At 32.5% G+C, this 21104-nt stretch overlaps 1 protein-coding gene across 1 annotated transcript in view; it reads left to right on the top strand.

Annotated features, from left to right (window-relative positions):
* LOC149424366 (uncharacterized) overlaps positions 1-20540 on the top strand; it is a 38638-nt gene extending 18098 nt beyond the window's left edge. The window contains exons 2-8 of the mRNA XM_089651504.1: positions 7374-7614; positions 11291-11377; positions 12666-12980; positions 13367-13498; positions 13715-13931; positions 14191-14325; positions 17077-20540. Coding sequence (XP_089507630.1) covers positions 7374-7614; positions 11291-11377; positions 12666-12980; positions 13367-13498; positions 13715-13931; positions 14191-14325; positions 17077-17180 — 1231 coding nt within the window. The 3' untranslated portion in view covers positions 17181-20540. The remainder of the gene's footprint in view (positions 1-7373; positions 7615-11290; positions 11378-12665; positions 12981-13366; positions 13499-13714; positions 13932-14190; positions 14326-17076) is intronic.
* Positions 20541-21104: the final 564 nt, after the last annotated feature.

Raw genomic sequence — 21104 nt, 5'->3', positions numbered from 1 at the left:
AAAAAAATAATGTATATGCCTATGAAAACTGCAGTAAAGTTCTAAATCTCCTACTTACGAACCCATTTTCGGTTATAGTTTTATAGAATAATGTGGAAAATTAAGTTATTTATAAAATGATCGAAAAACATTTAAATATTTGTGCCTGAACATCCACAAAATAAAATAAAAGGCACTTTGGGGCCATGTTTTTTTCTTGCATAAATCAAAACAGGTGGATGGTGTGAAGCGGGAATTTAAGCCTTATCGCCATCTACGTAAGGTGTGTTATTGATAGCGGCTCAATTAAAAATATTAAACGACGTAGTGCATCGCCTTAATAATTTACATTCTTTCTTTACGCTATTTTCCAGGTATTAATGTATATTAATAATGTGATATTTGGCAATCCAGTAGGTGGTACTTATTGTCTAATTTCTCAAGTAATGGTTTATTGATATTTTTGGAATTATTTAGTAAGTAAACTAATTACTTGAATAATTTTACAAGTTCTATGGAGTGTTTATTGCAATTGTGCAGGAATTTGTGGTAATATAGATGTTTAATTTGGTAATGAATATATAATTGATAAAATTAAGAGATTTTGCGTTAAATTATAATCGTTTATTTATCTAGAATTAAGGGTCAACCTTTTATAGACAGGCGTGTTATTTCAATTGATTTTTGTCGGTCTATAACTTTCTATTACAATTTAACATTTATTAGTCGAATTATAGTAAGTTAGAAAAAACCCTCCACCTCTGTACGTCGTTTGACTCCCGAAAGTTTGCATTCTTCTGTCACATTCAACCAATCAGAATATTTAGGAACTAGTCTCATTTTCGAGCGGATACTCTACTTCCAACATACAACAAATCTCTTGCATGTTAGTAATACGCTGTTGCAAGCCAGAAATGTTGATATTTTCGATATCAGGCAAGGTTCCAGTCACCACGTGTAAAACGTGGCGAGCGTTTTCTGCATCACTTCCAACATTGGTTAACCAAATGTCAAACAAGTGCATCCGCGTAAAGAAGCATTTCTTGTAAAAGGGACCTCAAATAATTTTTTTAATGTTATCACCAAACTATATGTACATATGATTTTTACGTAGAACGTCGTAAACCGGCGTAGATGACGCGTACATAAACCTATTACCAACCGTACCCATGTTTTTTTGTAGACCGTAACTTCTACGACGGTATACGAACGTCGTAAATGTCGCATAAGATAGCATGAATACGCGGCCAAAAATTATGCCTCATAAACTGCTAATTCTAAGGAATATTTTTCATGAAATAACACTTGCGGAATTGTTCGGCAAAGTAGTTAAAAGTTTATGGAAACACAAATACACATTTAATTTTCAATTCAAAAGCTTGTATATTTATAAATTTAAAAAATAATTTAACATAGCTTGAAATTCCATTGTTAAACAACACTCACAAATAAAAAAATCCAACAAAATAGCAACGGTGACAGAAACTAAAAAGGGCTCTGATAATAGTAATTTAGCACTTCCAGAAATCAGATCACTTTCGAAGCCGAAATACTAATTACATCTTTGGCTAACCGGGATTGTATTTATACCTGCAATTAGTTTGGTAATTAGGCAAGACTTACGTAAAATAAACACCTTATAATGAGGTCATCGATAATTTATGGCTATGACCTACAGAGGGACCACTGTGCACTACTATATCGGTAACAAATATAGATATAGCACCCATTACATGGACAACTATTTGTACCTGTGTTGTATGATAATAAGTTGAGTATTTAAGCGATAGATGGCGCTAGTCATAAAGCTTACTCCAGAGGCTGACAGATGTCGCTAGAGTGTAACAATTACTTGTGAGATGAGATTGACAGGGAACAAACTTCTCGAACCAGAGAATTACCAACCCTCGGGTAATAAACAGTGTAGTTAAATCCAGAAATTATTTGTAACGTAAATAAACAAAATTATAAGTAGAACCTTTACTTTTTACAAAGAGTTCCCGGCACTTAAATCTGCAAAGTAAGGCAAATACAACAGTACCTAGCGTTATGTTATAACCGAATCGAGTTTTGCGGGTTTATTTGTGAGAGGCGAGTCAAAAATTTAGTATAAAGTCCTGCGTTCGGAAATTTTTCGATTGCTAGAAATTCAGGGAGTGCGTTACTCCTCCGCTCCTCAGGACTAGCCGCCACTGGTCCCAACTGCTCCTAACCTTCTAGAGCCAGTGACACTATGGCATCCCCAATTAGAGTATGTTGTGAGGCTAGAGGTACTGGGGTGGGGAAGGAGATGGGTTAGAAGAAGGTTGGGAAGTATCCGGATATTCAGATCTGGTCACCAAACACGGGAAAAGCCATTTATAGAAAGTGCTTTTTCGTGAGAGGGAATACCCTCTCCAATTATTAATTCAACGCCAAATAAATTATGTGTTGACGTTTAAAAATACGGCTGCGACAAAAGATATTTAAGCTTCTGGACAACCACTGAAAATGTGCCCTCATAGTAAGTAAGATAGACTACTTAAGCAAGGAGGTGCAGAAGAATAATTTTGCTTTTTTTTAACTTTCTAAATGTACACGTTGACCCTACTTTACGTTCGGGGGGTAGATACTGAAGATTTCGTTCCTCTTTTAGTCGCCTCTAAAGGTAACTGTGGGAAGCTGTATCTATACCTACACCATAAATAAGGCCGTTACAGACGAGGGATGTAATATAAAAAGATATGTGGGCGTGGCATAACTCACGATATCGCCATGCAATCGTATACAATCCCGGTCAGTCGTCACAGATGAATTATATTATGTACCAGCTCTGCAATGAATTATTATTTTTTAATGAAAATTTAATAATGTTATTAATTTAATTTATTATTACTTCTGCAAGTATTTTAGTTTTTACTATTGTGACAGCTGTTTTTCAAATTGTCCTTGGCCTTGAACGCCGAAACTGCTCTCACAATAATAAAAAAACGAAAATACTTAAATATTATAATAAGTAAGTAAAATAATAATTATATAAGTAATCTAATAACAAAATAATTTGCAAGGCAGATAGAAATATTACACCTTTAAATATATACGATGAGAATGCCAACATTTTAATAAATCCCAACCAAGAATTATTAGATTCCTGGTCAAATAAAATTTTACACGCAAAACACTTTAATTATCTCAACCAAACGTATGTTGACAAATATTCGTCAAACATATGGTTGAGTATTGGAGAGTTGAGCGCAGAAATAGAAGGATTTATGCTTGCCATTCAGGATAGAGTCATTAATACTAAAAATTATAGGAAGCATATAATCAAAGATACAAATCAAATTGATGATTTGTGTAGAAAATGTTTGGCTTTTCCGGAAACTATAGAACATATTATATCGGGATGTTCTATATTAGCACCATCCGAGTATACATTTAGGCACAATCAAGTTTTAAAAATAATTCACCAAAGTTTGGTAATTAAACATAACTTGATTGACTGCCGTAATATAGTACCATATTATGAATACGAACCAAATTCATTTTTAGAAAACGAATTTTATAAAATATATTATGATAAAACTATACTAACAGACCGAACGATTAGTCATAATAGACCCGATATAGTTTTACATGACAAAATTAAAAAAATAACTTATATCATTGATGTCGCTATTCCAAATTCCTGTAATATTCAAAAATCTGCTAATGAAAAAATAAGAAAATACACTGATTTAGGAAATGAAATAAAAAGAATTTGGCATTCTCAGACTATAAAAATTTTACCATTAGTTATTTCGGCTACTGGCATTATACCTAGCTCTCTCATTAAAAATTTCGGCGTATTAGATCTATCAAAAAATTTATGTATAAAGATTCAAAAGTCGTTCATTTTGAATACATGTAGGATAACGAAAGATTTTTTAAATATTTATGTTGAGGGATCAGTAGGATTTATAGACCCTGTTAGAAGTTCTACCGAGCCGAACCCTCTGATATGAAAATATCTGGAGTCTATTTATTGTTATTAAGTTTAATTTGTAGAACTCCATTTTATTTATTGAAACAGCTGTCACGCGTAATAATAATTACACAGCAGAACTTGTTTAAAAATAAACTGTTTTTATAAACCCAATAACAATATTATTGAATATATAAAAAATAAAAAAAAATATCTGGAGTCGGTGAATTATTTTCCTATTTGATTTCTGGTGATTTGACGTGTTGTTTTTGTATTATTTTGTATAAATTATGCTTATATAATGCACTTGCATAATGTGGATTGACTAGATGATGATTTGTGGAAAAGTGTGTGGAAGGGATTAGTTTTTCCTGCGGGGAAGATTTAACCCGGACATAAAGTCGGAAATATTAAAAAAAAAACGTTAGTAAATTTGATTTACATCAATTTTCTATAAAAATTAAATGAGTTCTACGAATTAAACACAATTAACAGGATAATTGTATTTCAATAACAAAAACAATTTCAATTTTAAAGACAATCAGACATTTAGCTTACGAATGAACAGCATTAGTAAACTAAATAAAGTAAAATTACGACATCTGTCAAAAAGTTACACAAACGAAATACACTTATCAATTAAAGAACTACTTAATAATGATTTAGTAAAATAAATAATATTGGCACCTACTTTACAGTTCTACACGGAGAAAAATGAGTATGGCTGATTTATTAAAACCCTGTTGAAAAAGGGATGGCAAGCCATTTACAAATACGAGTGCATTCAGATTATTTCGGAACACGTGTTCATGCAGCTGCGCTTTTCCTAATACATATAATGACGAAATGCGACAGCATTAAAATTTTTATGAACACGTCTTCCGACTTTCTCGTAACACATTCGTGTTACTGATAGTTTGTTAGAAAATATGTGGATTCATTCGTTACAGGCCTGCAGTCCCGTTTTTTCACAGGAATACGAATAATTTGACCAGGTTTTGAATAGTTAGTCTTCTCCGTGTAAGGTTCACTGAACCTGAGTTACAGACAGAACTACAACCGAAATTAAATCGTACAGCTACGAGTATTTTTATTTTTTTTATTTTTTTTTATTAACAAAATTTTTGATACATATACAATTCAGGTACATACATAGTAATATAGAATGAAAGAGTAACAAAAAAATCCCACAAAGGCGAAGCCTGAGCGTGGGTATTATAGTGTAAGGATAAAACAGTGGTGTTTAAAATATATTTTTTTTAAACTTGTTAAATGTATCTATAGAGATCAATGTGATTGGTTTTTTTTTTAGAGAAGTTTCTATTTTTTCTTTTTTTTTTTTTAAATTTACAAACATATACACACACAGACACACGCACGCACAGACACTCACACACACACACACACACACACACACACCCACACACACACACACATAAAACATAGATGCATGTATATATTTCTTTGATTTAAAGAAATTAATCTTTAATTTACAGATAGACATGTGGTAGTTTAGTTATTTAGAAACAGATGGCTTAAATTATAGAAAAAAGTTACTCGCTTCGAAATTATTTCTTATCAAACTTTTAACATTTTTCTTATATAAGTTCAGGTTTTGACACATGTTGATGGAATTGGGTAAAGAATTGAACAATTTTGGGGCAATATAGTTGATGGGCCCTTTGGCCCAGCCTAGTTTTGCAGTGAGGGACTGTGAACACGCATGTGGTATGTCTCTGGCTCGAGCGATTTGTGTTTTTGGTGAAATTGATTGGACGCGTAAATATAAATTTGAGACATTGAATACAATAGATCCGTCTTAGTTCCATGATTTCTGTTTCTTGAAATAACGGGTTGGTGGGATATGTCTTGGTCCTTTGGTACATTATTTTAATGATGGATTTCTGAGCGATTTCTAAGGGTTTTACGTGATTATTGTAAGTTCCTCCTCATGTGAATATCATGTGAATCGTTAATATGAAAATATCTAAACTATAGTTGTTCATTTATATTTATGTTTATATTCCACGTATGCAAGTTCCAAGAGAGACGAGATACCTTATCATGTTCAATTTCAAAATATTTTTTGAATGTTGTGCTATTTTATTGACAGCCGGTTTTGTTGCATATCAGATTATGGCCTTGGTCAGTGCATCAGATCTGAAACACCTATGTAAATTATATTATTTATTTCATTTATTTTTTCTCGGAATTTTTTTTCATTTTTTGCTTAAAAATAATATAAATTGCTTTGCTGGTCGAGAATTTTACATAATACACAATATAGAAACACGTGATTTATATTAGATTTCCACTTTCCCGAGATTTTCTATCATAACCTAACCTAACCTAACCTAACTAAACCATTTTTCTTATCTCTTTTTCGTATTTACATTGTGTGAACATGTTGATGTTTTTACTGTATCCATATTTTTTTTTTGCTACCATTTTCGTAAACATTTTACTTCTATATCTAATAGATTTGAGATTTTCACGGCCAATAGCATTGTGTGATTAGCATCGTGATTTTTTTTCGTGGTATAATTCCCAGTTGTTGCATTATACATTCTACCTTTTTAGCCATCTTTTCGGACACCGTTACATTATCCATCATCAGGGCAAATGTGTAGATGGTCATTTTTTAACAGATTATATATATTCTTTCGTAATCCCCTAACTAGCTAGGACAATAACTTTCTTGTGTCTAACTAATTAGTACTGCAGCTCATTTAGCATTGTTATGTGGCCCCCTTTATTACCATCCGACGGTCGTATTAACTTGAACTAATTTTTAGTTACATTCATATATTTCGTGAAGAAATTTCTTATCTGGCAAAAAAAACCCAATAGGTACAGATGACAAGAAAAATAAAATAATCAGTTGTGAATTTTTCACTCAATTTCATGATTGTGATTTACTGAATGTAAAAATTTCATTAATTCATCAACGGGCTGCGAGCTTTTCAGTTTATTGGTCCTGCTGCATTCTACACGTGTGTTTATGTTTGTATAAATGAAATCGTCTTGTGACCGATATTTCAGTATAATAATTATTTAAATTAATGTGGTTTTCTGCGTTTAGTTTTGTTGAAGCCGTTAAGTTCCGGATACTAAAAACTTATCTCAGAACCGTCATCTCTATTAATATTAATTAGGTTTTTGCGGATTTCAATTTTCTTTGTAATTAGTCATGCTCGATGCGTTTTGGACATTCTCAGGGTTTCTGGAACAAATCCAACGTAATGGCCGATTTCCAGTTTCCGGAAATCGTTACTTTGAACGTAGCGAAAAGTTGGCTAAAAAAGGAGGAAGCGCAACACAGTTTAGTTAGTTAGTTATGAAATTACTTTATTTACCAATGATTTTTTAGTTATTTTATGTCTTTCTTGGACTTCAGGAACAAATCCAAAGTAATGGATAATTATCATCAACTTAATGTTGTGAATTGCAGGAAGCTACGTGAGAGGATCAACGAGCTGGTGGTCACGGAGGGGGTGTACGTCGGCAAGCTACGCCACATCGTGCGGGATTACATGCCTTTGCTGGATGGGGGGGCCGAGGTCTACATCTCTTCAGAGCAGGTGTTCTGCAACGTTCGTCAGCTCTACAAGTTTCACAGTCAGGAGCTGCTGCCCGCGTTGAAGGAGGCGCAAAACGACGTCGGGGCGATAGGGAAGATCTTCAAACAATTCGTAAGAGATATTCATCTACGTATAAATAAGAGTAGAGATAAGTCTCCTTGTTCTGCAATGTGCTCCAGATCCACAGCTAGGAACTTCTGCTGGCATTGAACGTTGTGCTTGAGATCTTCAGACGTAAGATTCACCAATTGGTATATTAAAATCTCCTTGAATAAGGCATTCTACAAGGTGCTCCAATTGCACCTTTTCTTCGTCAATGCGATGAAGGAGATGCATAACTATGTCTTCAGATCTTAAGATCTTCAGGTAATTCGGCAGAGATATTAATTGATTTACATACCTGATATAGTCTTAGGACGGGATGTTTCACAGAATTTGAAAAATTCATGAAATTTCAAAGTTCCGGTCCATGGCAAAATAATGAAAGAACTTGGATAGATTTTTTTTTGTTTTTATAACCCTTCCTTAGACCCCTTGGAGCAAGTATTCTGCAAAACGCTCCAGATCTCCAAGTTCCATAGCCAGGAGCTTAAAAAATCTGAGAAAAATCTTCAGAGAATTGGTGTTTGAACCACTTTGAAGAACACCTCCTTGAAGCGTGTGATCTTCAATTATCTCTCGATTCTTTATACTTACTTTTATTCTGGTGCCCTCTCCTATTGGAGATTAAGCAGGTATCATTGGAAAAATCTTCACCTTTCTGCGGCCTGGAACAGTCAGAGAGATTGAGAAAACTTAAGTTTCGAAGACCTGATTTCATGATGATTTTTTCATGGAGACATGATCATTTGATTTGAGGTACAGTTCCTTCGTCTACTAAGTCTTCCATTAATATGCTGGACACAAAATGCTGGACAACATATCGCTACAATGTGACCAAAACGATGTTTTTTTATCATCAGTGGCTTAGTAAGCACTATTTCGTCTTTCTGTATTTCAAAAGAAGCAAACACATTGTGACTTGACACAATGACACTTGTGACACATTTTAAATAAATGAAACGATAATACTTGGTTTCAAGTCACTTTATTGATATATTTTATTGTCTACCGGTTTCGATACCTCCGTACCATCATCAGGACTGTTATGAAAACGATGCTATTAAGTAGATAAGTACACATTTTACCAGTATACTAGAGTGGAACAGTGCGTCAGTTTCGGGAGAGAGGTGGGGGAGGGGAACTTGGGATAAGGGAAGTAATGGAGAACATACTTAGAATTGGGCTGACAGTTAAATTTAATTGGTTTTAATGATTTCAACCTTTGAATTTACCGATTCTTTTATTTCCAAAGCTTCTAAATTGTTTAGTCTTTAACCTATTCCATTTTTTGTAGGACTTTAATTTCTATATCACAGTTAAAAGTATGATCTTTATTAATTATATGTTGAAAACTGCGAACTCTGAAAAACCTGAACTAGTTAAGCATCTTATTGCTGATCTTTTTCTTTACACTGTCAAATATTGTTTCCCGATAAATAAATGTGTGAGAGAATAACAATTTAAAGTATGTTGTATGTCAAAAACTCCAAAAATATCTGATTTGTGAACTTATTACATTTAAAAAAAAGGACTCTGCAAAAAACTTCTAGAAATATAAAAGAGTCCACTGATTAAAACCTTATGTAATTATCTGATAGATGGCAATCAGAAAACGATTTTTAATATTAGTTTAACACCTCAGTTGAATTATGATTGTAGAATCTGATGTTATTCACATCAAAAAATATGAAGGACTTTGTTATCGAGCAATTTTAATTAGTGTATCTTAAGAGGAAGCTACAAACCAAAAATGTGTATATTCTCGGTATGCCTTATATCGTCACTAATATAGGTAATAGGCATTAAAATCGTTTGACAAACGGAGTCTAGAAACGTTAGATTTCAAGCACAAAATAGTTTTTATTTATTTGTAGATAATTTTATGAGAAATCAAAAAAGTTAATCAAGGGAAACTGTCACAGATAATCATAGCTATAGTACTGTATTTTTTTAAGTTGTTTCCTTTACGCGTTCATACATTTCTATTGAAAAAAAATATTTTTTATGGTTAAAATTTATATTTTTTAATTAATATTTTATTTGTATTCTACTAAGGGAAACGATATGAAAACCTTCAATTTATCTAAAGCATATTTTTTGGTATTCATAATGTACTCCGATTCGTTATAAATATTAATCAAAATAGTGATTTAGCACTAAGCTTCGCCTTAAAAGATACAAAATCAAGTTAAAGGAATTTGCGAGCATGTATATAATAATAGCGGGGGAGATAATATTATTGGATTCCTAAATTGATTAGATTTCTGTCGAAATTATACGAGTAGGTAAACAATTATTACATTCCTTTCATAATAACACATTAATTTTGAAGGTAGCGCGTTAAAAAATCACCGGTTAGCAAAATGACATCTAAATTTTTTACTTTAAATATGCTCAGGAATCGCTGGTTAAAATCCTTAGGGTATGTGCTGTTACAACTTAGTGAATAAAGTGTGCTGTTACACACTGCAGGGAGAATATAATTATTAAAATCCGTCGGGTATGAGCGTTTAAAAATCTTGTCAAATTATTCTTATTCCAGCTAAAACAAGCCTTTCAAATGAATTAACTGATTTCCTAGCAAAGTATCAGTAAAACGTGAATGTGTTATAAGGGTTCCATGATAACTCAACACAGTGACAGTTCAACACACTTTTAAAAAGTGATATTAAGTCATTAGAAACGATGAAAAAAAAAATTAAACCTAACCTAACCTCACCTAACTTAACCTACTTAACCCAGTTAATAAAGTTTTTTTTCATCACTTTCCATGACTTTATATAACTTTTTAAAGATGTGATGCATTATCATCTTGATGAGTTATTCGGTCACCGTTATAAGAACGGTGGAACAGGTTTTCATAAAAATACAAATATTTTCGCATTTCGTCATTATGTTTATCCGGAAAGTACACCAGCATGAAGACTTGTTTCGATATATTCTGAATGGCCTCATATTTTACCAGGAAATGGATTGCCATCGCGTTGATAATAGGATTTCAATAAATCAGCCGTACTCATTTTTCTCCGTGTGTGTGTACTTTTTTATTTCAATATTTGATCTGCAAATCTGTCCCTAATTAATTTATCATAATAATAACAGTAACATAGCATTTATGTAGTGCAGTTTTGTGTTATTTCATTTCAAGTGGGCATAATAAACTTGAAAATAATAATTTAGTATTCATCTTATCTTGTCCATCGAAGATAATAATATTTGCACCCATACACTGAAAATGATACTGGATCAAAAAGTAGTTCAAGTTCACATAATAAAAAAAACTTTGCACTCAATATTTAGGTCCAGACTGCACAAATTGTTCAAATTAGTTCAATCCCTATGCATAAAATGCAAAATTATAGTCAAATGACATCGATAAGCACTTTATGACAATTTCTTGTGTCCATGAGGTGCTTAACCGATTTATGTTTTAACATAATACATCATGTCATGTTACTAAGTTAATTATTTACAATATTTTTTTTAATTCATCCTTCGCAGACACAAATCTATTCTCATGTGAAAGGAGGTATAGGTATAGGAGTTATACATGTACCTACGTGTATATACACGTGGGTACGAGTAACGGGTGTTGTCAATAATAATAAGTGAAAGTATTTTTTTGTTTAAAAGGTCTTGTAGATAAGTGATCGACGGTAAATAATATATTTTTTCATTATTTCAGGAACATAAACTAATGATGTACATCAAATACTCCAAAAACAATAAGAATAGCAACAGATTAGTTTTCGACCATCGATTGTTTTTCAAAGTAAGTATTTATAATAGTTTTAAAAATTCACGATGGAAATTCAAATCGTTCATCGAAATTTTCACTGCCAAAAGCATTATCCTGTTTTCTTTTTGGGGTATTATGCCGTGTTGCACTTCTGCCTTCTTTAGTCACCATTTCAGACAGCTTGACAGTATCTGTCGGTTATCGAGTTGAAAGGGGGAAGAGATTCCCAAAAAATAAATCACGATACCAAATTTTAATTCGTCAAAATACATTATTAATCTATGTTGAAAACATTAAAATAATCAACATGTATTGTGCACGGGTAAAGCACCCAGAAATTGTTTGCAAATAAATTATTGTATCAAATAAATATAAAAAAATCTATGTTGAAACCACTGAATTAATCAAAATTTCTTTAGTTTTTTCTAAAAGGGCCTAAGTAAGTTTTGCACACATATTTTTTTGCGATTTTTCTTCAAAAAGAACCATTCGGTTTCGAAAGAGAAAAAATTGAAATTTTCTGAAAAGAGCAATTCTACATAGGTCTGATGAAATTTGACAAACTGACATTGGCTACATTAAAAGCGAGCCACTGACATAATGTAGGTTTCATGAAATTCGACAAACTGACAATTGCCACTTTAAAAGCGAGCCATTGAAATAATGTATGTTGAAACCATCGAAATAATCCACGTAATTAATCTTCATGTTGAAACAAAGCAACAAAAAAATCCTTTCAATAAATAATCAGTATATTTTAAAAAAATAAACGTTTAATTATTGTAATTATTGATTGAAGTTGATAAAATATTGCATGATAGCTCTTTTGGAACGCTCACAATGTTTTGTTTCATGAAAAAATATATTTTTTGAAATTTGTTTTTCAAACAATATTTATTATTAAGGTCACAATCGCGAGCTCTTTACAGCAAACCAAAAAACAGTTTTTATTCAAGGATTTTTGATTTAAAAAAATTCTCTTAAAAATAGTTTTATCAAAATTATTCTGGAGTGGAATATACTTTCAGTATCTACTGACGATTGACCACGGTTCATAATCGAAGTGTTGCTTGAACTGGCTTCGAGTTACGTTTAGAGACCAGATTTGAATAGAAGAGAACTTCTCACAACCTTCATCTCCCCTTTGTTCTTTCCATCATTCTTCTTTTAACCTCACAAAATATCCCGAATGGGAATGTCACATTTTGGAAAATGCCAGATTTAAAGTACATTTTGAAACCGGAAAATGAACCATGATTATTCATTTCCCAATATTGTTTTACATCTTAAACTAACGTATATATATATTTTTTAAATCTAGACAAGACAAGTAGAGCTCGGAAAACGTCTAGATCTTTCTAGTTATCTTCTAGAGCCAATCCAAAGGATACCGCGGTATCTGTTGTTCTTGGACGAGCTAGTGAAAACCCAACACTTGTATGACGATGTAGTGAACCCTGGCCATAGAGACAGCACCAGCACGGCCAGCAACGGGATCTATGAAAACGTCTCTAATCAGGATGAAGAGAGGGACGAAACAGCACTGCAAAGCTTGGAGGGTGCCAAGAAGATGATGCAGGGACTCTTAAGGAAGATTGACAATACCATTGCGATAGCTAACATAAAGCATTGTCAGGTACATACAAAATAAAAACCTAGTTTATGCGCGTAAAAAAACAACTTTTTTTTAATCCGTTTGATAAAATTTTGATAAACCGTCAAGCACGGCAGCTGATCGAAATGTGATCAAACGCGTATATAGGTTGAATTGCTCCGATTAACGGGAGTTATTTTTATGTACTATATTCTCAGAGCGACAAAATAATATTTCAAAATAAAATAATTCACCTTTCTAGAAGAGCAGGAGGTTAATTAGACCGTACAGTAATTAAAAAAAGGCTCAAATAACCAAGCAAAAAAAATAGTGATCTGAGATAACAATATTTAATTCAAGAATTGGCTTTTTAGAACCACTAACCAACCCACATAATATTAATATGTTTCTTTTAAACAAATTTGCAGACTGATCCATTCAAAGAAGGGGAACTTTTGAGACAAGACGAGTTCTACGTGACGGATTCTTTCAAGAAACGGTACCATATGAGATGCTTTCTCTTCGAAAAAAGTATCATCTTCACAAAAGTCTGTTCAAAGGTAAAAGGTTCAAAATATTGTTCGATCACTATACGAAACAATATTTGCTGATTTATACATTTAAAAAAATTATTTTATTTATAAATAATATACCACAGCACATTTTCTTTATAATTTCATAATGTTATCTAGAAAACGTAGTAGTAAAAGTGTGTCTTAATTTAAAAATCAGCTTTACACATGGTTTTTGTGATGATAAGTAATAAATTTTTTCAGACATTAAAGGAAGAAATTTTCGAATATCATGATAAAATTAGGATGGAGAATTTGGGCATAACGCCCCCCGAGGACGATTCCACACCGCATTTTACTGTTTGGTTAGGCAAAAGGACGAACAAACCATACATCATGGAGGCCACACAAAAAATAGTCAAGAAGGCTTGGGTTCACGATATTTCTGATTTACTCTGGAAGCAAGCATATAGCGACAAAGGTATTGCATTGCAATAATTTAGCATAATTAGAAATTCTTTATTTATCAACAAGAGTGTAAAAGTAGGGGCTAATCATTCTCATATTTATTTGGATCTTTGTTGTGGCTTTATACCCAGCATAGTCTCACTCGATTATGGAGGTGGTAATGTTAATGTTTGCTATCTGCTACCTTGGTATTAGTCACCACTGAGATAAAATACTATATTTTCTGGTTAGGTGTTAAAATGTATTTAATCATGCCACTTTTTTTTTTTCAGAAAAATTGCAATCATCAAAAAGATATTCAAAACTATCGCTAGCCCCTTCGGAAGCCAGTAATTCTTCACAAACGACCGTTCCTGTAATGAACGGAAGCAGTCAGGCGATTCTCACGCACCTCCCAGGTGATCAATGTACGTCTACAAAGCGAAAGAAAAGGAAACAGAAGGTTAAGAGTAATGTCAGTGATACTCTTGTGTTCGTGGGCCGAAACATGAATGTATTGTGGTCTTCGCTTAAGTAGAAGCCTACGGAAGCAAAGGGTACCAAGATCTCTCTTAATGCCGCTTTATTCCTCGTCGTGTCAGTTGTTCACGTGGTTGGGGTGAAGGTGAGAGAAGGAATCCTCCGTCCAGGGTATTGCAAATGTACAAATTGTATCAAAATTACAAAAAAAATTATTGCTTTCGATAGACCTAAATGACATTGAGGAACCAACAAATGTAGATCATTAGTTTGTCATAACAGTGGGTCGGCAATTTTTTCAATAGTTAAAAAAAGCGTTTCTTCTAAATCAACTCGTATTGTACAGGTAAATAATAAAGAGATCCTTGCTATTTTAGTCGCGTCCTGGATGGATAAAAACATATTTTTGTTCGGAAGCTGAAGAATGAAACTAAAAGCAGTGTCGAATTAAATCGCGGGACTAAATTTTAATCGAGTTGTATCCACTCCGCGCCTACGCACCTAGCATCTTAAGGCTGGCCGCATACATACGTTTTCCGTATTCGATTTCCGAATTCGTTTTCCGTATTCGGAATTCCGTGAGACTAGCGCAAACGTTCGTTTTTCTTCATTCGGAATGTATAAACGTCAGTACCAGTGTTGCCAACAAGGGCGATATATCGCCATTTAGGCTACTCAGAGCGAGCCACCCCCCCCCCCATGAAATTTTATTTTTCTGGGGACAAATTTTATATTTTCCTGAAATTCTCTAGCCAACCCCCCCCCATGAATTTTTTTATTTTCTGGGGACAAATTTTATTTTTTTGAAATTCTCTAGCAACCCCCCCCCCCTTCGAAATTTTTATTTTCACGTAAAAACATCAATTTTAAACATGTCCCACCTAACAGCAAATTCGGCTACTCTACGCTACCTTATGTATGAGAAACGTCGATATCAGGTCAAGATCCGTTGGCAACACTGAATTACTGAACGGAAATTTCCGAACGTTTGCGTCGGCACAAAAGAGCTGCGTTCCACATGACGTCATTAGGTTTTTTCCATTCGGTTTCTCCGAACGCGCCGGTTCGCATTCGGAACGTGCGTAAGGAATTTGTTCCGTTCGGAACTAAAACGAACGTGTGCGGCAGTTAATGTATTTTCTACTAATTCCGTGCATTCGGATGTCCGAATACGGAAAACGAATTCGGAAATCGAATACGGAAAACGTATGTATGCGGCCAGCCTTAAGCATTTGTGGGGTAAAAGAGAATACGGACGGGTGTTTCAAACTAGTTCTAAAAACCGTTTTAACAATCTGTGTGCACAAATACCTTCAAAGATATTTCATCATACACATGCGTAGTTAACTTCTAAAGTCGTAATATTTATTTATTTAGATTTATTTTCGAAGATATTGTCCCCTTCTTAGGAATGTTATAATTCTAAGCAAGCGATATATTTTATTAGTTTGATATAGATCACTAAGAATTTGTATGTACAGTAAAAGTGGTCCACTGAGGAGTATTCATAATGGTACTAAACATTCAACGAGTTAATTAAACATAGAATTCGACACAATTCTGTTGGCGATATTGGTAAGTGGCCTAAATATTCATTGTAAATAGAAAATTCTTGTAAATTTAACCATATTGTGCACATTAAATGCAAAAATCTTTAAAAATACTGATCAGGTGTAAAGTTTGAAATTGTTTTGGCCAGCCCGAATATAAGAAATAGCCACCCAGAAGATCAGAAATGTCTTATCTAAGTATTCTATAACTGGATATAATTTGAATAAAAAATATTAAAAACACAGCAGATAGCTAAATGTTCTATCGAAAATATATAAAAAATATTTTGATGTTTCAAGACTATTGAAAAAGGGCTTTTCAAGAGGTTTTACATTTGAAATCATCCACATTTTTATTGTTTTCTCCTGAAATTTGTGTCCTTCAACAATTTGTTTGTTTAATGCTTATCGTTTTTATTAGTTTTAAGGATATGGTGAAAGAGGCTTTTTATTTGCTTGTGTGGTTTTTTTCGTTTTGAGTTTGACGTTCACTCATATTATCGAAGGTCTTTGTTAATTTTTGTCAAACAATTACTATATGTATCATATTTTGGAAATTGTGGTGGAATATTATTCAAAATTTTATCATATTATTATGTATTTTTGCAAACACCACTTTGCCTATTCAGGCCATAACATTGTATCGTATTCAGCCCAGTATAACAACTAAATGTTAAAATCAGAAACAATACGACATTTGAAAAATAGAAAAGTTTTTATCTTTGGCTAATATGTTAAATTGCTTTTTATTTCAAAATATCGCTAAAACCGAAGCAACTGGCGGAGGAGTTGTAATCAAACATATAAATAATACACAAATAAAACAGAAAGTATTTAATTTTCGTTTATAATATATCGTAATGTAACACTAGATACTGATAATGTAAGAAAGAGGAAATAATGGAAACAAGAAGGTTTAAATGGAATCATGTGAAGCTATACGTTAATTATATTAACTCTTATTAAATCAAAAAAGTGGCGTGTACAAAGATATATTATTACATGGGTGTTTTAAAAATTATTGTTAAGATTATTATCACAAAACTTTACCAAAATGTTTTGAGCTTAAAAGGATTATTATTTTTAAATCCTAATCTACCCAATATTTGTGTTGGTGTTAGACACTAATTCTATTTTTTAATTCTATAGATTCTTCGCTTCGTGGGGTTCCAGGAGAAATACGACAGGCCAAGGCGCGTAACCACCGTACCACGTGGTACGTGGAGCAACCAACTCTCCTAAAAAAGCCTTGATACCTATAGCAGGATTAGACAGACCCTACAGACCATCTCTTTGGCGACACCGCACTGCCAAACGGCACTGCCCAAGCAACAAAAGAAAATAGAAGAAAGAAAAGATGAGTGCTACAACAACCTATATACCAGTTTTATTTCAGTTTAGTTTGAATTTGGAATTTTAACAACAGAAACTGAACTCAATTGATAAAGTTCATGAACGTTGACTTGTGACACTAGGAATCCTCTCTAAAGACTCTTATGATTAAAATAATAATAATAACAGTATTTATTATGTAATTTAAACCTACTAAAATAAAAGACGTGTAAATGTGCGTTTAAACAGGATACACTTGCCGCGAGCCAAGCCACGAATTATGGGAAAGGAGCAAAGCAACCGCAAGGGGCGTTTTGCACTCCCACTTTCATAGACAATAAAATGGCATCAAAGTAAAAACTTTCAATGTAAAATTAATATGTTTATTATTATTGCATATAATTGTCTTTAAATAGTGTAATACATAATCCGATATTGTATATTTTCTTAAACAAACGCATGTAATATATTAAAAATAAAGTGTTTGCTTGACTTTATGCCACCGTGTCTTGGCGTCGCGAATATTTTTCACTCTGTCGACACTTTTTATAACTAGTCATTTACTGAGGCAGGCTTAATCCAGTAGTTTGATTTCCTTAAATTGGTTGATTGCTCAGTTGTCACCTTTCCGTTGGAAATAGCTTAGTTGTGCGTTTGAGCAGTAGTAAGCCAAAATTTCGGCTCAACTGTTGATCAGTAGGATTGGGAACAACGGATGTCAGTGTCTCGGGTGAAAGGTGAATCTGTAGAGAATACCCTCAGAAACATTGGTTGATGACAGTTACTCAGTGTCTCGGTTGAAAGGCAAATCTGTAGATGATGCCCTCAGAAACATTGTCGAAGAGGTGCAATAGCGACAATAGTTTTGCGTATTAACATTCAATAATAACTGGACACATTTTATAAGCGGAAAACTGCGCCCTTCCACCCTTTAGACAACAGTCGATATAGTAACGAAAGTGGATCCAATCATTGGGTAGAATCTTTACCTCATTTAAAAATTTTCCACAACTTTTTAAACTTCTTTAAAAACTCATTATAAAGGCTCTCTTTTCAGAATGGTGTACGACGAAATTCGCTTTCTTGAGCAACTATGGCAATAAAAATTACTTATAAAGAAATAATAATTTCGAAAGGTTAGTTTGAAATAACGGTTTATGGGACATTTCAACACAACTACCTTGTAAATTCGTACTTATTTATCACAATGTTTTGAATTCGAGATGTTACACTTATGATAGAAAAAGTATAACATTCATACTTCCGTGTGTCAAAAATAATAACTCTTAGGTGAATCCGTTTATAATAAAAATTCAAATCAAGTATTTCTTTAATCTCTCAAATATGTGAGAAGAACATACTTAATAACTTGTAAATTTGAGTGATTATTAGTGACACTTTTTTTAAAATTTTCAGTGTGGCATCTTCTTAAGAATAAGTACCGCTATATTAAAAAAAAACTTAATTTATCGGTAGGTTTGAATTTTTAATGGTGTCCGACCACCAATACAATCTAGAAAAAAAATATTCTCCTAATATAGTAGAACATATTATTAAGGTGCCGCTTTAAAAATGAACAAAAAATTATCAGAGTAGAAGCAGTTAAATGTACATTGCAAAAGTTATTACATAATCAGAAGTCAGGTGTGAATGTTTATAAGAAAGAAACTAGATAAGAAAGTACCTACCTGCTCATTTTTTACTTAACATATTTTTATGAATACCTGTGATATAAGCTAGTTGTACATACCTATATAATATTAAGCAATCTTAAATTTTATTATATAAGACTGTCGGGTGATTTGTTATTCCAAAGAGGAGAGCGAGAAAGTTTTAAAATTTTGATTAAATTTTCTACTCTTGTGGTTTGAGTCTTAAGACTTGTTCAGTTGGAAAATTGTGACTTAATATTCTAAAAAACGTTAATTCAATTTATGTATTGTTATACTTTTGAAAGTAGCTAACTATAACTTTATGGGTATCCATTATACAATAATCGAAACAATGTAAGTTTGTTTGAACCATTATTTATTTATTTTTTAATAATCGCCGACCGCTTTTGAAACAACCGTTCCTTCCGCAGGGCAAAATATACACTATACAAAACAATGAGTGAACATAATATATTATTGGAAGTAGGATTGTGGGAGTGACTAGAGATTAGTAGAACATGTCTAAAATTATAATTATAGAACAGTGAGATAACATTAACTTAAAATTTAACATAGTAACAAAGCGTCAACTGAACAGGTGAGGGATAATGGGAAATTAATGATTTGGGTGTGTTTTAATTATCAATAATCAGTTAAATGTGTCTAATAGCCGAATATTAGGGACTTTTCCCATATAATACTCATAAATTATCTCATAAATCATACTATGTTAAATTTTAAGTTAAGAGGAAGCTGCAAGCCAAAAATGTGTATATTCTTGGTATACCTTATATTATAGGTAATAGGCATTAAAATCGCTTGACAAACGGAGACTAAAAACGTTCGATTTAAAGCACAAAACTGGATATTATTTATTTTGTAAATAATTTTATAAGAAAACAAAAAAGTTGATCAAGTGAAACTGTCACAGATAATCTTAGCTATAATACTGTATTTTTTTAAGTTGTTTCCTTTATACGTTCCTTTCATACATTTCTATTGAAAAAATTTTTTTTTAGTTGTTTACATTTATATTTTTTATTGAGTTATTTATTTTTTTATTGTATTCTACTCAAGCAAAACGATAGGAAAACCTTCAATTTATCTAAAGCATATTTTTTGGTATTCATAATGTACACCAATTCGTAATAAAGATTAATCAAAATAGTCATTTGGCATTAAGGCTCGCCTTAATGCTATCTCAGTGTTCTATTATTGTAATGTTTTGTCTCACTCTAAATGTATATATTATAAGCATACTCACTGTGTTTTCGATTAGTTAAATTTTGAACCCTGAAGATGATTCTACCAAGCGAAACCGTTATAATATTCATAATATATATTCATAATTCTTGGTTTTTAAACAAAGTGTTATATTTTTATTTAAAAATATCTAGTTGTTCAAACAAAGCTAAATTGTTTAATTTATATTTACATACACAGCTACGATAACGTTGATCAAAAGAAAACATTTTTTCTAAGTTCTGTTGAAAATGATAATGAAAATTACATACAATCAGTAATTTACAAAAAAAATCCAGAGACCTGAAAAATGAAACAATTGATTATTATTGCAATAACTACATACGGTGCAATATAAATATGCAATGAATATAAAAATATAAATAATAAACATACATATTTTGAGAATAGTTTTAAAAAAGACATATTATTAAAACTTGGTTTATTACTGTACGTGCGGAAGGATGTATTTATTTGAAATAAAAATTAAAATGTATCAAGTTCTTTATTTATCTCATTTCTTTGTAAATACATATTATAAAAATAACTTTCCCAATCGGTTCAAATTTATGTTATTTTTATGAACGTAAACAGGCCTGGGTACCGATTCTCCAATCCAGGCCGCTGGCAATCGCCGTCGACAGAACATAAATTCGTCAGCACTCTTATTCTTGAGTTTCGTCGAAGGTACATACTTATATACGCCAAACGTAAAAGTTGTTCCACCCTAACAACGAGTGGGTCGAATCACTCGTAGTTCGAGTGAAATGACTTCGAGTCGAGTATCGAGACCCTGGACGGAGCAATGTAAAGCCGCGGAGTGAGGGGGGAGATGTATGAAAAAGCCAAAACCTGCTTAAATTCTTTAATGACATTACAATAAGCCGTCATAACTGCAGTGAAAGTACAAAAAAAAATTAATATGGTTCATAGATATTTCAAAAAATTAAA

This window comes from Hesperophylax consimilis, chromosome 4 (genome assembly GCF_061612785.1).
Source record: "Hesperophylax consimilis isolate HC1 chromosome 4, BYU_Hcon_1.0, whole genome shotgun sequence".
Lineage (NCBI taxonomy): Eukaryota > Metazoa > Arthropoda > Insecta > Trichoptera > Limnephilidae > Hesperophylax > Hesperophylax consimilis.
Note: the sequence above shows the minus strand (reverse complement) of the source record. Positions and strands in the feature narration are given on the sequence as shown.